A 21,638-nucleotide genomic window follows, 5' to 3' on the forward strand; every position below is an offset into this window, starting at 1 on the left:
TGCGATCCTCGGTTAACCCCTCAGGTGCCGCGGATCGCAGCTACCGCTCAGAGGTCGGGAGTCGGCTATGTAATTCTGCAGCTCCCGCCTCCTGTATATGAATAAATGAGAGATTTAACTTCATTGGTGGTGCAGAGCGCCCCCCCCCCCCCAGTATATTAATCATTGGTGGTTAAGCGGATCCCCTCTCCCCTGCTCCTCCGATCAGAGCCCCAGCAGTGTAAGCCTGGGGCTCCGATCGGTTACCTTGGCAGCCAGGACGCTATTGAAGCCCTGGCTGCTATGATAAGCTCCATGCTGCTGTGTGCACAAAGCACAGAGCAGCAGGGACAGTGAGAGCTCCTATTCACCCCAATAGAGATCTATCAGGGTGAATAGGACAAGGGTTCTAGTCCCTAAGGGGGCTAAGAGTTAGAAAAATATATATAACACCAAAATATTAAGTATAAATAAAAAAAATGACTTATATAAAAAAAAAAAAATACACATTAACAAACATTAATTTTCAGCTGATTTGTGTAGGAATTTTTTTTTTTTCAAAAATGAAAATTCCCAGAATATCGGTATAAATTATCGGCTATCGGCCTGAAAGTTCACAAATTATCGGTATCGGCCCTAAAAAAATCAATATCGGTCGATCCCTACTGTCTGTAGTATGAATAGGAAATCTACTTGATTATTAGTAAAAATACTAGGGAGGACTGGTGTTAATCTGTTTGCCAAAATCCCAGAGTACAATTTGATATAAATTGATAAGCAAAATAGGGCAGTAGTTCGAGCACAGTGATGGATGAAGAGGTAATCAAAGTAAAGGGGTTTGCCACTTTCTGGCTACTTGTGACCAATACGTCTGTAAGATGACTATATGGCACTTATTAATATAGCCATTTGCCATGTTTCATAAGCCCTGTCCCCTTGTTGGTCAATTTTTCTGGGCTTTTCACAAAGAGGTCCTGTCCATAAAATGGCTGCTGATGGAGAGGCATGTGACCAGACACATCACTCAGCCTCCTCCATTCAAACACATTGCAACTGAACTAAACTCCCAAAAATGCAAGTGCAGATGGCCCGTGCAGAGTATTTGACTGGAGGATACTGAGTGATTTGCGAGCAACCATTTTATGGACAGGACCTCCGAGTGGATAGATAAAAGACATGGCCAACAAGGGGTATATCTCATGAAATATAGAAAATGGGGCAGAATGTCAGCAAAGGCTATATTGGTAAGAGCCATATAGTAATCTTAGCTACACATTGGTCAACATTAACCAGAAAGTGCCCAACCCCTTTAAACACATTAGTGAGAGATGGTGACAGTTAGTTCATATATATATATATATATATAGCTAAGTGGGCCAGGGCTCTTACCTGCAGGAGTCGTTTTCATGAGGTTTGTTAGTTCCTTCCTGGTGACTTCACCTTCCGAATCTAAGAGGGGGAGTCTAGGAAGCACTGTAGAAGTAAAGTACTCCTTTAAATGAGAATAAGATAGTTGCAGGACTATTGTTGTTAGGTCCTTATACATGAGGTGTTTCTGGTGAATTAGCCATTGCAACACCATATATTCAGAAGCTCTGTGTTCCTTGTGGGCTAGCTTAGGTATCTGCCCTCTCGGACTATAACTGCACATGTACGCAACTCAAAGCACCTTCTGGGCCTATATACACTATGGCCAGTCCTGGAATTAATATCCTTACTTCCTGTGAAGCCTATTCTCTTGCATAGGCTGGCTAGTGAGGATTTGTACGAGTATAGAGATTTGCCACAATGTGCCAACGTGAGATAATCCAATGTTCTCATAACTGTAGGATTTAGAGTGGACACTGGCAGGCTCATGAGGCAAGGTTGCCATCCAGAATTTTTATTTTCTGGACAACTTAACCCAAAATCATGAACAGAATCATGAAACATCACGGACATACCAATAATTATTTTTTCACGGACACAGGAAACAAGTCATCTATTTTTAAGGACTGTCCAGAAATTTCTGGACTGTTAGAAATTACTCCATGGCAGGATTACCTTGAAAGATGTGTATGTAAATGGAGCTCTGTCTGCTGTTTAAATACAGAAGAAACTTGGTGTGTCACGTATAAGCTTTTATAGATTTTTGCAGTTGTGCCGTTTATCCATTGATAACCATTCCAAACATCTACTTGGTATGTCGATTTACTGGGCTCTAGAATGGATTTCCAAGTCCAATCTTTTGAGTCAGCCTGGAAAGCTCATATACCCCCCCTAACTGTGGAGGATTGGGCAGAAGCCCATCAAAGAATAACAAACTGATAGTTATATACTGCATCAGAGTTGCTCAGTCTGCCTTCATAGACTGGGGCACCTATCACATGTCCGGTGTCATATAGGTCATAATATGGACCACAATTGTTGGCATTTTGGGATTGCTCTGACCTTCTGGGAGGAAGTACTGTCCCTAGAGATTCTTGATCAGCTTATTTCCATTACCATTATTGGGTTTATTGTAGAAGGAGCAATGGCCTCATCACACTAGGATATTTCTCAGAGAAGCACTGTTCCTAGCTAGAAAAGCTACAGTCCTTTGATGGATAGGGATGGCTCCCATCCCCATTCTGTCTCAATAGAGATTGCTTGTTAATAAAACCATCTCTTATCAGAATACTGGGGTAGATTTAGTAAGTGTTAAACTGTTTAAGAATACGAGTCACAATCTTAAAGGCTATGTGGACCTTTGGGGCATTTTTATTATTATTGCATTGTATTCTTTTTGGAGGTAGAAATAATTTTTTCACTTGATCTTTATTAAAAATGTTGAACCACTCTCTCTGTACAGCCTTGAGATTCTCTAGCAGCAGGCCCCGAGTTTTCAGTATGTTCAGCCAGGCAGCTCAGCTGACCGCTCCTCATCTCTGATCTTCTAAACATTCATTATAGCTAAAAATTAATAAAATGTAATCATAAAAATAAAATTGCACCCGAAGGTGTACTTAGCCTTTCATATTAGACAATTGTATTTTTCTAGCTCCTAGACCTTTGTTAATTTAAAGTAATGCAAATCCTGTGCCAGATTTACGCTACAATTCTGTCTGTGAGCAAAAAAACTGTCCTTGTGCAAGAAAGAATGGTCTAGTCTACGTTTACACCACCTATAATAGGTGGTGTGGAAGACTGTTGGGAAAGATGCAGGAATTGAGATTTTGCATTCCAGGACATTGGGGTTAGAAAAGTAAGGCAAAGAACGTGTAATCCTGAGGGAATCCCCTGAGCCGGTTGGATCGCTCAAGCAGCATGTCTTCAAGCCATGGGCTATGCCAACCTAATTTAGTTAAACTAAAATTAAGACATTCCCTTTTCAGAAACTGAGAGGTCATACAAACTAAAATGTTATACTGTTTTGGTTAATTCAATTCCCACCTGTATGGATGTACAGTACTGACCAAAAGTTTGGACACACCTTCTCATTCAAAGAGTTTTCTTTATTTTCATGACTATGAAAATTGTAGATTCACACTGAAGGCATCAAAACTATGAATTAACACATGTGGAATTATATACATAACAAAAAAGTGTGAATGTCATATTCTAGGTTCTTCAAAGTAGCCACCTTTTGCTTTGATTACTGCTTTGCACACTCTTGGCATTCTCTTGATGAGCTTCAAGAGGTAGTCACCTGAAATGGTCTTCCAACAGTCTTGAAGGAGTTCCCAGAGATGCTTAGCACTTGTTGGCCCTTTTGCCTTCACTCTGCGGTCCAGCTCACCCCAAACCATCTCGATTGGGTTCAGGTCCGGTGACTGTGGAGGCCAGGTCATCTGGCGCAGCACCCCATCACTCTCCTTCATGGTCAAATAGCCCTTACACAGCCTGGAGGTGTGTTTGGGGTTATTGTCCTGTTGAAAAATAAATGATGGTCCAACTAAACGCAAACCGGATAGAATAGCATGCCGCTGCAAGATGCTGTGGTAGCCATGCTGGTTCAGTATGCCTTCAATTTTGAATAAATCCCCAACAGTGTCACCAGCAAAGCACCATCACACCTCCTCCTCCATGCTTCACTGTGGGAACCAGGCATGTAGAGTCAATCTATTCACCTTTTCTGCGTCGCACAAAGACATGGGGGTTGGAACCAAAGATCTCAAATTTGGACTCATCAGACCAAAGCACAGATTTCCTCTGGTCTAATGTCCATTCCTTGTGTTCTTTAGCCCAAACAAGTCTCTTCTGCTTGTTGCCTGTCCTTAGCAGTGGTTTCCTAGCAGATATTCCAGGGCTCCAGATGGCGACCAAAATGGTCGCCAATGCGACTTAGAATTTACAAATGGCGACAAGACTTTTTAGTCCTGTCGCCATTTGCGACTAGACCCTCCGCGGCAGCTCTGCTGTTGAACAGCGGCGGGCACAGGAGCTGATAGTTCTCTGCCCCGCCGCCGATGTTCTCCTCAGCCTGAGTCAGCTCGGTCACAGCACACAGACGCTGGCAGCAGGGAGGGGAGGGGCTCGGGAGGAGTGTAATCTGATCCTAGAGTGGAAGCTGCTTCTGCCAGCCCCTCCCCTCCCCGCCCACCAACCAATCAGAGCTGAGGCAAGGCGAGCACTAGCAGCTCTGAGTCACTGACAAGTACAGGGAGAAAGAATCGAATGAGTCACAGGTGAAAAGAACTAAAGATCCGACTTGTGACTCATTTGATTCTTTCTTAGACTCCCTGTACAGTGTGCCCCCCCCCAACACCCCAGTATAAGAAACATTGGAGGCACAGTGTGCCCCCCCCCCCCCCCCAACACCCCAGTATAAAAAACATTGGTGGCACAGTGTGCCCCCCCCCCCCCCCAACACCCCAGTATAAAAAACATTGGTGGCACAGTGTGCCCCCCCAACACCCCAGTATAAGAAACATTGGTGGCACAGTGTGCCCCCCCCAACACCCCAGTATAAGAAACATTGGTGGCTCAGTGTGAAGTGCCAATGAGGGTTAAAAAAATTAACTCACCTCCTCCAGTTGATCGCGTAGCTGCCGGTCTCCTGTTCTTTCTTCAGGACCTGTGGTGATGTCACTGAGCTCATCACATGGTCCATTGCCATGGTGATGAATCATGTGATGAGCACAGTGATGTCACCACAGGTCCTTTGACAGGTCCTGAAGAAATAACAGGAGACAATCAATTGGAGGAAGTGAGTTAATTTTTTTAAAAATTTTTTTAACCCTCATTGGCACTGCCCACTGCACCACCAATGTTCATTATATTGAGGGGGGGGGGGGGGGCGCACTGCGCCACCAATGTTTATTATATTGAGGGGGGTGCACTGCGCCACCAATGTTTATTATACTGGGGTGTTGAGGGGGTGCGCACTGCGCCACCAATGTTTCTTATATTGGAGGGGCGCACTGCGCTACCAATGTTTATCATACTGGGGTGTTGGGGGGGGCGCACTATGCCACCAATGTTTATTATATTGACCTTTTACTATGCATTCTGTATTAAAGAATGCTATTATTTTCCCTTAGAACCATGTTATAAGGGAAAATAATACAGTGAATAGACTTTCATCCTAGCAGAAAATCGCACCGCATCCGCACTTGCTTGCGGATGCTTGCGATTTTCACGCAGCCCCATTCACTTCTATGGGGTCTGCGTTGCGTGAAAAACGCACAATATAGAGCATGCTGCAATTTTCACGTAACGCACAAGTGATGTGTGAAAATCACCGTTCATGTGCACAGCCCCATAGAAGTGAATGGGTCCGGATTTAGTGCGGGTGCATTCCGGTATTTTGAATGCCAGATTCGGCACTAATACTTTCCTATGGGAAAAAATGCTGGATCCGGCATTCAGGCAAATCTTCTGTTTTTTTCGCCGGAGATAAAACCGTAGCATGCTGCGGTTTTATCTTTTGCCTGATCAGTCAAAATGACTGAACTGAAGACATCCTGATGCATCCTGAACGGATTACTCTCTATTCAGAATGCATGGGGATATGCCTGATCAGTTCTTTTCCGGTATTGAGCCCCTAGGACCGAACTCCGTGCCGGAAAAGAAAAACGCTAGTGCGAAAGTACCCTAAAATATTAAGTTTAAATCCCCCCTTTCCCAATTTTACATATAAAATATATAAACAATAAATAAACATTATATAGCGCTGTCCAAACTATTAAATTATTAAAAAATATCTCCTATGCGGTGAGCATTTCGCCATTTTTTAGTCACCTTGTCACCCCCAAAAATAGGATAGGACTGTTCTATTATAGGCCGAATGTTTCATAAAATGCGAAATGCACGCAGCTTTTTTGGGCGTTTTTTTTTTCCCCCGCAGTATTGAGTATCGCAATACTTTTTTATGGTGATGAAAGCAAATCAAAATTTTGGTATCAAAACAACCCTATGCCGATCTGATCGGCGTAGCGTTGTCACGATACCAAAATTTTGATTCGTTTCGATTTGGCGACTAAAAATTTTATTTGGCTCCTAAATTTTTCAGTTCAGGAGCCAATGGCTACTAGGTATTTTTTTTAGTCTGGAGCACTGTATTCTACCACGAAGGCCTGATTCACAGTCTCCTCTTAACAGTTGTTCTAGAGATGTGTCTGCTGCTAGAACTCTGTGTGGCATTGACCTGGTCTCTAATCTGAGCTGCTGTTAACCTGCGATGAACTTATCCTCCGCAGCAGAGGTGACTCTTGGTCTTCCTTTCCTGGGGTGGTCCGCATGTGAGACAGTTTCTTTGTAGCGCTTGATGGTTTTTGTGACTGCACTTGGGGACACTTTCAAAGTTTTCCCAATTTTTCGGACTGACTGACCTTCATTTCTTAAAGTAATGATGGCCACTCGTTTTTCTTTACTTAGAATTTGTATTATGGCAAGAAAAAAGCAGCTAACAGTCTATTCAGTAGGACTATCAGCTGTGTATCCACCTGACTTCTCCACAACGCAACTGATGGTCCCAACCCCATTTATAAGGCAAGAAATCCCACTTATTAAACCTGACAGGGCACACCTGTGAAGTGAAAACCATTTCAGGTGACTACCTCTTGAAGCTCAACAAGAGAATGCCAAGAGTGTTCAAAGCAGTAATCAAAGCAAAAGGTGGCTACTTTGAAGAACCTAGAATATGATATATTTTCAGTTGTTTTATACTTTTTTGTTATGTAAATAATTCCACATGTGTTAATTCATAGTTTTGATGCCTTCAGTGTGAATCTGCAATTTTCATAGTCATGAAAATAAAGAAAACTCTTTGAAGGAGAAGGTGTGTCCAAACTTTTGGTCTGTACTGTATATGGCCTCCCTTACAGGTTTATTGTCTATCCCCACACAGTAATTTAGAATTTTTGATAGTTTTCTGCATTTAGCAGTTATTACTTACCTTTGTCGATATCAGAAGGATGTTCCATCTTAATCAACTGATGATTACCCCTCATGAATGTGTCTACTTCATCATCTAGATCTTCAACTTTAATATTGAGGAAACCTTCATTCTAGATACACACATTTAACATAAAAATACTGTATAAGGATCAAACCGCTTCTATAGAGTACATATTCACACATCAACTCAAACTACCTGATAATCCTGAGGAGCATTGTGATTTTCATGTGAACCATCCTGGAAGTAGAGAGGAGTGGGACATCTCTCTGGTGGATTTTGCTTGTGGTTTCCATCTGTAGTAAAGAGACATAGTGACTGACTGCATTGTTTTAGGTGATTAATCAGACTTTTTTGTAGGTACCCCAACTTGCAATCATGCAATTTGTATAAAGTAATAGTATTATATCTATTACCATATACAAAGATTGGTATATTACAAAACTGTGCTGCCACCTGCTGGCCTGAATTGTAATATGCAAGTAATAAGCTTAGTAAAGGCTCTAGCTTATTACTGCAGTGGAACTCCTTTTCCCATCTCTGCCTGGGGGAGGCGTTCCTGCTCGGAAAGCACGTGCTTCTGGGTTTTTGACCACATTTGAGCATGGCATCTGAGGGGTTAAATGTCCAAAATCGGTATTACCGCCAGTCGCTGATTTTTTAAAGGTATTAAAACTTATAAACTTGGTACTGCTGTAATTATACTGACCCACAAATAGTGAACACTGGATTTTTACCAAATAGTGAACACCATGAAAAAAAACGCAACCCAGAAAACAATACTGTATATGCAGCTGAACAGGGTGACTGGGAACCAATCCGGTGAGACTTGAGAGGAAGAGCCCACAGCCAGTATGAGGAGACAGCTGCATCAGCGGCACAATAGACATACAAGTATTCACCACACCATCCTACACAGGGCAGAAGATGGCAGGATTTTATGAAGAGGCTGGAGAACCCCTTTAATGACATAATGCAGCTATTTAAATTACATAATACACACACATACAGCCATGAGAAAAACAAAGTACACCCCTCTTTGAATGAACACCACATGACAAATTACACTGTAATTTTTTAGCAAAAACTAAGCCAAAATGCAGAAACTGTGTGAACAATTAAAAGGATTTTATAAAACCTTTAAACTGATGACCTATCCTGTTTGAAAAGCGCTGCAACCTTGTCTGTGCTTACCAAGCACAGCGCTTCACACTGTATAGCGCTGTACTTGGTATTGCGCTCGGCCCCATGCACTTGAACGGGGCTGAGCTGCGCCTAGGCCACGTGACTGATTAACGTGTCATCACTGGTCTAGGAAAAGCTCTGAGAACCTGGGCACCCTGCAGTCACAGTCAACCATGAACTCCTCTGTATAGTCAAATGTAAGGCTATCTATCCAACAGCTAAAGATGGGCTTAAACTGGATCATGCAACAGGATAATGATCCCAAGGAAACCAGCAAATATACAACAGAAGGGGTGAAAAAAAGTAAAGAATTAGGGTGTTGCAATTGCCTAGTCAAACGCCAAACTTCAACCCAACTGAAATGCTGTGGTGGTACCTTAAACAAATGCCGAAGAACTTCAATGAACTGAAGCAACGTTTGCAAAGAGTGGGCCAGAATTCCTCCATGACATCGTGAGAGACTGAAAGTCATAGGGAAAAAGATTACTTAAAATTATTGCTGCTAAGGGTGGTTCAACAAACCATTCATGGGGTGTACTTAGGGTTTCCCATTTTGGCCTAGGTTTTGTTGAATAAACTATGAAACGTTGGAATCTGCTGTGTGTTTTTTTTTCAATCTGATGTTACATTTACCCAATTAGAAGACCTTCTAAGGACCAGATGTTCTGAAACAAACAGATTTTCGAAGTCTTTTTTACTGATGACCTATCCTCTGGATAGGTCATCAGTATCTGATCTGACACCCGGGACCCCCGCCTATCAGCTGTTTGAGAAAGCACCGGCGCTTGCAGTAGTACCACAACCTTCTTGCAGCTATTCCTAGGCCACATGATGTCATGTTCATTGGTGAATGTACAACACTGTGCTTGTTAAGCAGCAAGAAGTCCATGGAGCTACTGGGAGTGCTGGTGCCTTCTCAAACAGCTGATTGGTGGGGGTCCCCGGTGTCAAACCCCCACCTATCAGAGATATATATATTTTATGCACAAACAAAAGACCTGAAAGGACTGGGTGAGTATTGCACTAGACTCTTCTGACATTGAATAAGAGCAACTTTTTGAATAAAATCATTACCATATTCAGTGTAAGGAACATGCCTGTCTCCTGCGTGGATTCTCTGGTGCTGAACAAGATTTGATTTGTGAGTAAAAGCTTTATCACACTCAGGGCAGGAAAATGGCTTCTCTCCCGTGTGGATCCTCTGATGTGTAAGAAGATTGGATTTGAGGGTGAAACACTTTCCACAGTAGGAACATGAGAAGGGCTTGTGGCCGGAGTGGATTCTCTCATGCCTCCCAAGGTCTGACTTCATGGAAAAACATTTCCCGCACACTGAACAAGTAAATGGCATTCCCATTCCATGTGTTCTCTGGTGCTTAACCAAATCAGACTTTTTAATAAAACATTTGCTGCACTCGGAACATGTATGTGGTCTTTGGCCTGTGTGAATTCTTTGATGCTGAACAAGGTTTGACTTGTGACTAAAACATTTCCCACATTCCAAACATGAATATGGCTTCTCTCTTGTGTGAATTCTTTGATGCACAATGAGATTGGATTTCTGTGTAAAACATTTCCCACATACTGAACATGACAACCTTTTCCCCCCTCTTTGACCTGTGCTTCCGACAGAAATATGGGACAGGTCAGCAGTGGGAGTAGATGATAGATCTCCGGGGTACAGGACTGAAGGTATATTTTTGGTAATTAGGTTTTCTGTCTTAACAGATGAAGCTTCAGAAAAATGTTCTATATGATAAGAAGGATCAGATGATAAATCAACTTTGTGATGAACTGGAGATATAGCTTGAGTAGTAAGAATATCTCTAGAAGAACCTTGGACATCAATGTTGTGTTCAATCACATTGTCTGGAGACCAAACAGGGTGTCTTTCTGATATAGTCCCACTAATGTGTTCACCTGTTAGAGATAAAAATATTGCATTAAACTATGAATTTTTTCTTAAGTGTTTCCAGAACAAATTAATAGGTGAATAACAGCACAACTTATTCTTTAAGGCTCAAAAGTGGAAGATTTATGAAGAATGGAGTTTTACACACAGGTCTTAATCTACCCCCTACTGGCATTAGATGTTACATGCCTCTTAATTGTTGTGCGTCTATGCAAGTCCATGTGCCAGAATTGAAATCTACACCAGGAAGACAGCCCAGCAAAGTCCACCCCCTGCAACTTTTTGGAAAAAGGTCACAAAATATTGCAAGTCCCCCAAACTCTTTTATACGTTTGCATACAATGCAAAATAACCTGCAGCATATATTTTATAAAAACAAAAATTAACAGGATTATCCAGGGACCTTATATTTATACAAATGCTTAGAATGCTAAAAAATAAATCAATATTTATCAAATCGCTCATCAATCCTGTATAATCTTTTCTCAGATTCCCTACTGGTCTGTATATCATGCAGAGGTAACTTCAGCACAGTTAACAGGTCATTGCTACAGCAGTGTTGACAAATCATTGCTGGAGGCCAGGATACAGAGACCACTGGGGAAAGGGCATACTAACTGGTGCACCACATGCTTATGCAACATCTAGCTTTGGTTACCTTAGAAAGATTTTTGAGTTTTATAATGAATGTTTTATACCTAGGCCTGTAACCATGAAAAGAGAGCATCCTCTACACCTAGAGGGAAGAAGGTTTAACCCTAATACAGATGGGATTATCTACTGTATGAGCAGAGACTATAGAAAAGCTCTGCCGGAGAAGGTTGTGATGGTTGATTCATTGGACAAGTTCAAGGGGGCCCTATAGGTCTTTCTTGAAGAAAATAATAAAGATTTCTGGTAAAGAGATGTCGATCCAGGGATTCATTGTGATTGCCTTTTCTGGAGATGGGAAGAAAGTTTTCCCCCTAATATGTGGTGACTGGCAATCTCATGGGGTGTTTTTCTGCTTCCTCTGAATCACACAGTAGGATTATAGGTTGGGCTTGATAGACCTGTGTCTTTATTCAACCTCATCAACTATATGTGCACATATGGGAATGTAGTTCCAGGTTTGCCTCTCGGCAATGTCATCATAAAAAGAAAAATACATTTTTATGTGGTGTGATAACTTGGCACTTGGGTAGGGAAATAGAGTGATGAAAAGGGTGAGAAAATGACAAAATACAAACAGATAGTTTAGAAGCCTTAATCTATATTAAGGAAGGGAAAAGGTTTTCACCTCACCAGAATCAGAACCTAACCCTGTGTAGGATGTCGCCCAACCAGCTTAAAACAAATCCTATGTGGCATGCAGGACCCCTTGCCACCTTCAGATGAAAGCGATAACATTACTCAATGGAACTGATGGGTCAGCTGTCAGGGAATGGTGAGGTATCACTTACTTTTATTTTTCTTAAACAGTCTGAGACATTTGAGAAAGTTTTTCCCCATTGGACAACCCCTTGATCTTAGAAGTAGGGTGAACTGTTACTTCTACCAACTCTCCCATAACATGCACACTCAGCTAAATGTGCATGTTTTTTTAATAAGGAGGGGGAGCAGGCTTCTGCCAGACCCTTACAGCATATGGGAACCAAGCACTGAGTATGTTCAAATCCATCCTCCTTTTCCACAACACCTACTGTTGGGGGAAGTGTCTGGTGACACACTAGTAGGTGGGTAAAGCCAACATCTATTCATGGTATATAGCCAACTTAGATTTATATTCACATGGCAGAACAGTTTCAGAAGTTTCTACAACTGTCCCATTCATTTGAATGGAGCTTGCAGAAATTCACTTGCTTCCTCCAAAACAATCCCATTCCCCTGAATACAACAGGTTTGCAGTCACAGATATTTCGGCAACAATCCTGTTGAATGCAAATATACCCCAAAGTAAACAGACCCAGATGTACTGTCTATACTGACGACACATGACGGCAGTGATTGTCTCCAACATAGCAGCCTTCAGTAAGTTTCACACAATGTTACACTTAAAAAAAAAAAAAAAAAAAAAAAGGCACAATTTTTTTTTCTCATAAACTACATTTAAACGAAAATTATAGACATAAAAACTTTTAAGGTAAATTAAATTCCTGCCTACCTGGATATGGAAGGCCACCTTTACAGGTTTATCCGCCATTCCTACACTGAACCTTAACAAATTCTAGCAATGCAAGTGGCCTCTACTAAAGGGCCTTTTACGTGGGCAATTATTGGGAATTAACTGTTCATTCCTGATAATTGCTGTTTGTTACAGGGCACAAGAACTCTGCAGTCACCTCTGCTGTAAGGGACAGGGAGATCGCTCATCCCCAAACACTGCTTCTGGGCAGCAGATTCCTGCTGTCTAAAACAATGATTTGGGCGAGTGCACCAGTGATGCCTTCACCCAATGAATGAGCATCAAATGATCAGTAGCACCTTTTAGACAGGGCAATTATCAGGAAGGAGGATTCGTAAGAACGCTCCACCCCGATAGTTGCTCCCATCACTGGCCCGTGTTAAGGGGCCTTTAGTCATTCATCAAGTATTACGATAATAAATGTTGGATCTCAATGACAGTGGTACATCATGGCTCCTGACAAGAGGAAGCACTGGAGAGACCACATTGATTTCTGCATTTAGCCGTTATTACTCACCTTCGTTGATATCAGAAGGATGTTCCGTCTCAAACTGATGATCATCTAGATCTTCAACTTTAATATTGAGGAAACCTTCATTCTAAATACAGAGACAGTTAACATAAAAATACTGTTAAAAAAAAAAATAAAAAATTAAAAAAATAGATCACACAGCTTCTATAGAGTACATATTAACACATCAAATCAAACTACCTGATAATCCTGAGGAGCATTGTGATTTTTCTCTGAACCATCCTGGAAGTAGAGAGGACTGGGACATCTCTCTGGTGGATTTCGCTTACGGTTTCCATCTGCAGTGAATAGACACAGTGACTGACTGCATTGTTTATAGGTGATTATCAGACTATGGATGTACAAGTTCAAGGGCAACTGGGTGCCATAAGTCTATTAGGCCCTGAACATTGTTTTACGCACACCGACAATAAGAGGCATCTCATTTTACTGACTGCTGCAAAGCTAATGCAAGCATTATGCAAGACAAAGCTGGGGCAGCGTAAAAAAATAAATAAAATATCTCAATCTTTTTCACTTCTCAGACTTTAGCTAGTGTGAACAGTAATGGCAAATCATCAATGTCTGTAAATCTACTCTAGACTCTTATCATGGCCATTATCCAATTTCTCAATTTTCTGCAGGGATTTAGCCTTACATTATTGGGGTTGTCCGACCAATTACATTAACAAAACAATATTCAGAATGGTGTAAAAATAAATACTTAACTTACGGATCCCCCCACTGCTAATATATACATAAAAAATTCAGATCAAGCTAAAGGCCCTGATTTATCCATGATAACCCCGCACATTGCAGGAGGCTGCCGCCAAGTTATTTTTTTTTTTTAATCAGATAATTTGTATTGCTTTTTCAAAAATTTTGTTATACAAAACAACAATAGTAACCCCCCCCCCCCCAACCCCCCCCAACCCAAAGCACAAATCACTTAGAATATGCACATTATAGTCCATATCTGTGTTCGCTGCCGCCAAGTTATGACGAGGCATATGACTCCATGGTTACAAAAAAATCTATATCGTAAAGAATGTTATCTCAAATGACATCCTTGTGAGAAACCTGGTTGAAAAATAAGGTGTGTTTAATGAGGCTTGTTGTGCAACGAGTTTTAGTACATCTGCAAAAGTATGGTATGAGCCATGTAGAAAGTACCCCCAAAGTCAGAATAACTTGTGGCATAATATTGAGGACCTATCCTCAGGATAGGACAAGTGATGGCTAAACTCCGGCACTCCAGCTGTGGCGAAACTACGACGCCCAGCATGCGCCATTCATATCTATGGAGTTCTGAGAACAGCCAAGCAAGTGTGCATCTTGGGAGTTGTACTTTTACCACAGCTGGAGTTCCAGAGGTAACTCATCACAGATGGGTCATCGATATCAGATCTGCAAGGTCAGACTCCTGGCACCCCTGGCAATCAACTGTGTGAATGGGTTGCGACACTCGTGTAAGAGCCGCTTCCTTTTCATAATTCACTTGCATGTTGTGTCATTTGTAGTGGTTTAAATACAACTGCTCAATCCCATGAAAGTGAAAGTACCGTAATCACACTGCACCACCACTACAAAGTAGATGAAGCGCACGTGAACTTTGAAGAGGAAGCAGCGCTTATGGTGCCCCATGGTCTCTTTAAACAGCAGATCGCTTGTGGGTGCTGCGAGTCATATGAACCCCCCCCAATACTGTTTAACTATCCTGGGGATAATTCATCAATATTCTGCCAACGCACAATCAATTTAATTGATCCATTTCAATACATAAATGGTAAAGTAGATCTAGTGATCTACACAACTTAATCATCAATCTGCAGCTTTGTGGTTTATGTATCGACCTATGTTTTTTCATATACAAGACATGATTATCTGATAAGACCTTTAAAAAGCATATATTAAATGTTGTTACAGATAGGTGTACAGAAAATGGTTGTGGAACTACTGTGCCAAGTTACCAGTTTTGTCTTGGGCTAGACATGAGGGTGTTATCCTGGCAGTCTCCTAGTATTCACCCTTTAACCCCTTATACAGGGATCTGAACATTACTGTAGGGAAGCCACCAGGCCATGACCTCTTGGAATAGTCCCAGTGTAGTTGGCAGCTGACCCATGGAGGTCAGAGACACTAGTGCACCAGAGGCACAGACAAGGCACTAAATCTGAACCAGGTATAATACAGGTGAATCCAAGGCAAACACAGATACAGGAATTAGACAAAACATGGAGCACTGGTGACAGAATGAGTACAACAACCAGACATATGGACTACTGGAACTCATACAAACACAGTCGATACTGGACAGCAGTGGTTAATATGTCTAGGTGGGAGGAAGCACCAGACACCCACACTGTCAATAATACACAGTTCAGACTCTACAGGTAATGGCAGACAAAGCCCAACACAGGACACAGACAGGAACTAAGCAGATTCAAGGAAAACGTGTTACACAACCAGGTCAGGTCACAGAACTTAAGAGACATATACCAGACAGACATCAGGAAATATAAAGCTTAAACTCATTAAACAGGCAGATGCCCACACACACTCAGCCAGGGAAAGACCAACCCTCGCAATATAGAACTGAGGAGAAATAACAAGCACGTAGGCATAAACTAAAACAATACACAGAACAGTGGCAACATGAACCGCCATTGAACACAATGGCAGAAATTTAAACCCACAAGAAGCCGCTGCCTGAGTGCCTGGTATAATGGCACAAGTGAAACGTCTTTGAAACATTAGTGTCCTGCTCTTTTCACATATGAAGCATTGAAGAAAACCAGACAGTAAAGCTTCATTCACACAGTGTTTGGTCAGTGACTTCCATCAGTAAATGTGAGCCAAAACCAGGACTAGAGCCTCCACAGACATAAAGGTATAAGGTTTTGGCTCACAATCACTGACGACGCATGAAGGGCATCAACCTGCATCATACTATATTGAATTATATACATACACCAGAAAGGACTGGGTGAGTATTGCACTAGACTCTTCTGGCATTGAATAAGAACAACTTTTTGAATAAAACAATTACCATATTCAGTGTAAGGAACATGCCTGTCTCCTGCGTGGATTCTCTGGTGCTGAACAAGATTTGATTTGTGAGTAAAAGCTTTATCACACTCAGGGCAGGAAAATGGCTTCTCTCCTGTGTGGATCCTCTGATGTGTAAGAAGATTGGATTTGAGGGTGAAACACTTTCCACAGTAAGAACATGAGAAGGGCTTGTGGCCGGAGTGGATTCTCTCATGCCTCCCAAGGTCTGACTTCATGGAAAAACATTTCCCGCACACTGAACAAGTAAATGGCATTCCCATTCCATGTGTTCTCTGGTGCTTAACCAAATCAGACTTTTTAATAAAACATTTGCCGCACTCGGAACATGTATGTGGTCTTTGGCCTGTGTGAATTCTCCGATGTTGAACAAGATTTGACTTGTGACTAAAACATTTCCCACATTCCGAACAGGAATATGGCTTCTCTCTTGTGTGAATTCTCTGATGCACAATGAGATTGGATTTCTGTGTAAAACATTTCCCACATACGGAACATGACAACCTTTTCCCTCCTCTTTGACCTGTGCTTCCGGTAGAAATATGGGACAGGTCATGAGAGGGATCAGAAGATAGATCTCCAGGGTACAGGACTGAGGGTATATTTTTTGTAACAGGGGGTTTCAGTCTTAACAGAGAAAACTTCAGGAAAATGTTCTTTGTGATTAGAAGGATCAGATGATAAATCAACTTTGTGAAGAACTGGAGATATAGCTTGAGTAGTAAGAATATCTCTAGAAGAATCTTGGACATCAATGTTGTGTTCGGTTACAATGTCCGGAGACCAAACAGGGTGTCTTTCTGAGATAGGTGAACACATTAGTGGAACTGTTAGAGATAAGAAAATATTCACACTTTAATGCAAAATTTTAAAGGTATTTCAATTTTATCCAATGGTCAATAATTATATTATTTAGTAATACATTGACGACCCACACTGCAGCTGTTCTAACACAGTCCCTTGGCCTCCAGCAATGGTGTTGTCAGGTCACCACTATAGTCAGTGACTGGCTGCTGCAGCCACATGTCTGTGTCACCCTGCCATCACTGGAGGCCAGAATACAAAGATGGGCAGAGGACCCCAGAAGTGCTTAAACAGGAGAAGCTCGTATTGATAAGGCATCCATTCTATTATTTTAGAGCATTCTCCGCTGATTTAAAAAAAAAAAAAACACAAACTGTTGGGATTCCAAGGATTACGGTATATTTTCTTTGGTTTTGTCCAGATAGTAATTTTCATCAAAATTGAGTTATGTTTGTAGGTGTAAAGAAATTGTGTTTTTTTTATTTTGATATAATTTCTTTAGATATTTGTAGGCATAACAAAAAAAAAAAAATTTGACAATATATTAAGGGATATGTGGAAAAAAAGGAACATATATAAGCAAACAGCATACACAGATCAGGCAGCTAAACAGGTAAAATCTCACAATCATACCTAACAATGTGACAAAGGGGCAATAGTGGCCATTTACAAAGTGATTTGCAGAGGCAATGGCTTAAGACAATAATGCTCTGTGATGTACTATTACGTCACAGAGCACTGGTGCTTAATGGGGTTTTCCCAGTAATGATTTAAAATGTCTGCAAGCAACCTGCCCAAGAATGTGAGCAGGACTGGTTGACTCCACTTAAAGAGCTGCCTAGGAGGGTTAAGGCTTAGATCCTAACTACACACTACCCTCTGGCACCTGCATATACTACACATTGGTGAACATTCTGGTCAGGCTGCTCAGCTATGATGGCAGATCGTAGGCAGGATCACATCATTACCATCCATTGTAGAGCAGTGTAGTGTGGCCTCCTCAGTGGCGGATTATAATAGGGACGTTCGGGTCGGCAGCCCCGGGCCCAGCGCCGCTGGGGGGCCCAGCGCCGCTGGGGGGCCCAGCGCTGACCCGAACGCCCACATACTGCGGCGGGGCACGGGAGCGCATAGCTCCCTGTCCCGTCGCCGGTCACCGCCATAGGCTTCAGGCCTTGTAGGCCTGAGGCCTATGCGGTAGTGAAATCCCGGCGCAGGCGTGCGTGATGACGTCATCGCGCGCCTGTGCCAGGACGCAGCACTGTGACGCGCCTGACTCATCCCGCCTTCCTCTGCGAGCAAGCGCCTGGCCCTGGACATAGGTGAGTATTTATCTTTTCATTTTTTGTTCATTTTTTATTTTTTTATTTCATGTGCCTACTCTGGGGGGGGGGGGCAGTGGTGGGGGCAAATTATTATGAGAGGGACTACACTATGTGGGGGCAAATTGCTGTATGGGGCAAACTATTATGAGAGGGACTACACTATTTGGGGGCAAATTACTAGATGGGGCAGTGTGGGGGCAAATTATTATGAGCGGGACTACACTATGTGGGGGCACATTGCTATGTGGGGGCAAATTATTATGTGAGGGACTACACTATGTGGGGGCAAATTGCTATGTGGGGGCAGTGTGGGGGCAAATTATTATGAGGGACTACACTATTTGGGGGCAAATTGCTATGTGGGGGCAAATTATTATGAGAGGGACTACTATGTGGGGGCAAATTACTAGATGGGGCAGTGTGGGGGCAAATTGCTATGTGGGGGCAAATGATTATGAGAGGGACTACTATGTGGGGGCAAATTGCTATGTGGGGGCAGTGTGGGGGCAAATTATTATGGGAGGGACTACTATGTGGGGCAAATTTCTATATGGGGCAGTGTGGGGGAAACTATTGTGTGGGGGTAATTTCTATGTGAGGACAGTGGGGAAATTGCTATGCGGAGGCAAACTACTATGTGGGGGCAGTGTGGGAGAAACTATTGTGTGGGGGAAATTGCCATGTGGGGACAGTGTGGGGTAATTTCTGTGTGGGGTAATTGCCATGTGGGGACAGTGTGGGGTAATTTCTGTGTGGGGAAATTACTATGTGGGGGCAGTGTGGGGAAATTACTATGTGGGGGCAGTGTGGGGAAAACTATTGTGTGGGGGAACAGTGTGGGGAAATTACTATGTGGGGGGAAATTACTATGTGGGGGGAAATTACTATGTGGGGGGAAATTACTATGTGGGGGGAAATTACTATGTGGGGGGAAATTACTATGTGGGGGCAGTTTGGTGGAAATTACTATGTGGGGGCAGTGTGGGGCAAATTACTATATGGGGGCAGTGTGGGGCAAATTACTGTGTGGGGGCAAACTACTATATGGGTGCAGTTTGTGTGAAATTACTGTGTGGGGGCAAATTACTATGGGGGGGCAGTGTGGGGAAAACTATTGTGTGTGGGAACAGTGTGGGGAAATTGGGGCATTCCTAAATTACTATATGGGGGCAGTGTGGGGCAAATTACTGTGTGGGGGCAAGCTACTATATGGGGGCAGTTTGGGGGAAATTACTGTGTGGGGGCAAATTACTATGGGGGGATTACTATGTGGGGGCAGTGTGGTGGAAATTACTATATGGGGGTGTTGCTATTGGGGAGGCACTGTAGGGGCAATTCTATTTCTGGGGATACTATACAGGGATTATTACCTGGAGCACAATATAGGGTGTTATTATTACTGGGGTCTCTAGGGGACATTATAACTGCTGTGGACACTATAGGAACATTTGGGGTAATTTATCAAACTGGTGTAAAGCAGAACTGCTTAGTTGCCCATAGCAGCCAATCAGATTCCACCTTTCATATTTCACAGCTCTTTTGGAAATCCAGTTCTACTTTACACCAGTTTGATAAATTACCCCAATTATATCTATCAGGGTCACTATTTTTTCAGCAGTATAGTTCCTGGGGCATTGGGGAGCACAACGGGCACAGTATTGGGGGTGGCAGCAGGATGACACTGTGGGGACACCAGGATGAGGAAGTTGATGGAAAAATTTAGAAATCTAACATGTCTGTGTTACAAACTGTAGAGACGAGATGCGGCTGAAAGAATTTGCCATAGTGGTCTGGGTCAAATGGAGGAGAAGAGGAAAGAGAAGGTCTACATGACAGGAGATGTCACTGGATGTAACAGGTATGTGGTGCTGTGCTCTCCTCTATGTCTTTTTTATTACAATTATATGTATTTTAAATTTGGCGACCAAATTTTTCAGTTTAGGACCCAATTTGGGGTATTCTTTTTTAGTCTGAAGATGTCATATGGCCTAAGAAGAGACTGTGGCGCCCATGAAGCACCGCAGCCTCTTCATACAAAAACAAACTAAACTAAAATGGAGGGGGGGGGGGCCCTAAGTTGGGTAGACAGCCCCGGGCCTATCATGCACTTAATCCGCCCCTGGGCCTCCTCCCCTCACCCCGCTCAGCAAGTGGAGGCACCAGTAGTACTGCTCACATTCTAGGGCAGGTTGCTTGAGGCCATCAGTATCTGATGGGTAGGGGTCCAACTCTCGCGACCTCAGTCAATCAGCAGCTTGAGGAGGATAAGGTGAGCACTGTGGCCTCCTTGCAGTTTACTAAGCACAGAGCCATCCATTGGATACTGGCTGTGCTTGGTATCACAGCTCAGCCGCATTCACTTTAATGGAACGGAGCTGCGCTGAGATCACATGACCGATAATGAACATGATGTCACTGGCCTAGGATAAGCTGAGATGACCTGGAGCCTCTTCAAGCAGTTGACTGTGGGGGTTCCGGGAGTCAGACCCCACTGATCAGATACTGATGACCTAGCCTCAGGACGTCATTCCTCTAAAACACTCGGACATCCCCTTTAAACCATCTCCTAGCAGCCTTCCAGGGTATTGCTGTGAAGGGCTAACCACAGTATAGTCATTCTTGATTAATTGTAGGTAATAACAGCAAAGGAGCCCCTCGTCACAGTATGAAGGGCTGAATTCCAGAAAGTTCTACCCCATCCATCAGATGGCTGAATGAGTCACAGCACTCCAAAAGCAGTCACAGAATTTAAGGGATGGCACATGGCCGAGATATGTTTCTACAGGAAAAAGTAGCTTGGCTCCTGCTTACCCATTTGCTGGGAAAGATAACAAATTGTACTACATTACTAAATAAAGATTTGATTCTTACAGATTTCTTTCTGCTCCAGGTAATAGATGGGGCTTATAGAAGAGCTGAGTGACAAAGGACCTACCTGCACAGTGACAAACATGAGTTGATACCAGTTAACAAATGGGTGTCACATCATGAATGTCATTTTATGAGCCGTTTGCACGATGCCGTACAGCCCTCAGGTACCACCTCAGGCAAGTGCACCAAGTAAAGATATTATCCCTTAGAAAACCTAGGGGACAGTGCCATCGTATATATAGCATCCCATGGAGCATGTCACAATTCTGTCTGAAAAATACCTATCTGTACCTTTATATGAAAACCCCATGTACAGTTAGTGCAGGTGGAGGTCCTACCCCAGAACCCTCACTGATCAGAAGAAAGAAGAGTTTATAGGTAGGGCAGTAAAGGCGTCTGTACACATTAGATACATGTAGTCCAAACCCATGGGGCGGCTGAACATCTCATGTTAGTCTACT

At 42.7% G+C, this 21,638-nt stretch overlaps 1 protein-coding gene across 1 annotated transcript in view; it reads right to left on the reverse strand.

The window, feature by feature from the left end:
- The window catches only part of LOC122942111 (zinc finger protein 850-like), a 56,850-nt gene that overhangs the window by 34,760 nt on the left and 452 nt on the right, over window positions 1–21,638 (reverse strand). Inside the window, exons 2-8 of the mRNA XM_044299608.1 lie at window positions 16,158–17,004; window positions 13,310–13,407; window positions 13,115–13,196; window positions 9,596–10,441; window positions 7,535–7,632; window positions 7,337–7,448; window positions 1,369–1,452 (exon numbers count right to left, since the gene is read on the reverse strand). Coding sequence (XP_044155543.1) covers window positions 1,369–1,452; window positions 7,337–7,448; window positions 7,535–7,632; window positions 9,596–10,441; window positions 13,115–13,196; window positions 13,310–13,407; window positions 16,158–16,929 — 2,092 coding nt within the window. The 5' untranslated portion in view covers window positions 16,930–17,004. The remainder of the gene's footprint in view (window positions 1–1,368; window positions 1,453–7,336; window positions 7,449–7,534; window positions 7,633–9,595; window positions 10,442–13,114; window positions 13,197–13,309; window positions 13,408–16,157; window positions 17,005–21,638) is intronic.

Source organism: Bufo gargarizans, chromosome 6 (assembly GCF_014858855.1).
Source record: "Bufo gargarizans isolate SCDJY-AF-19 chromosome 6, ASM1485885v1, whole genome shotgun sequence".
Taxonomy (NCBI): domain Eukaryota; kingdom Metazoa; phylum Chordata; class Amphibia; order Anura; family Bufonidae; genus Bufo; species Bufo gargarizans.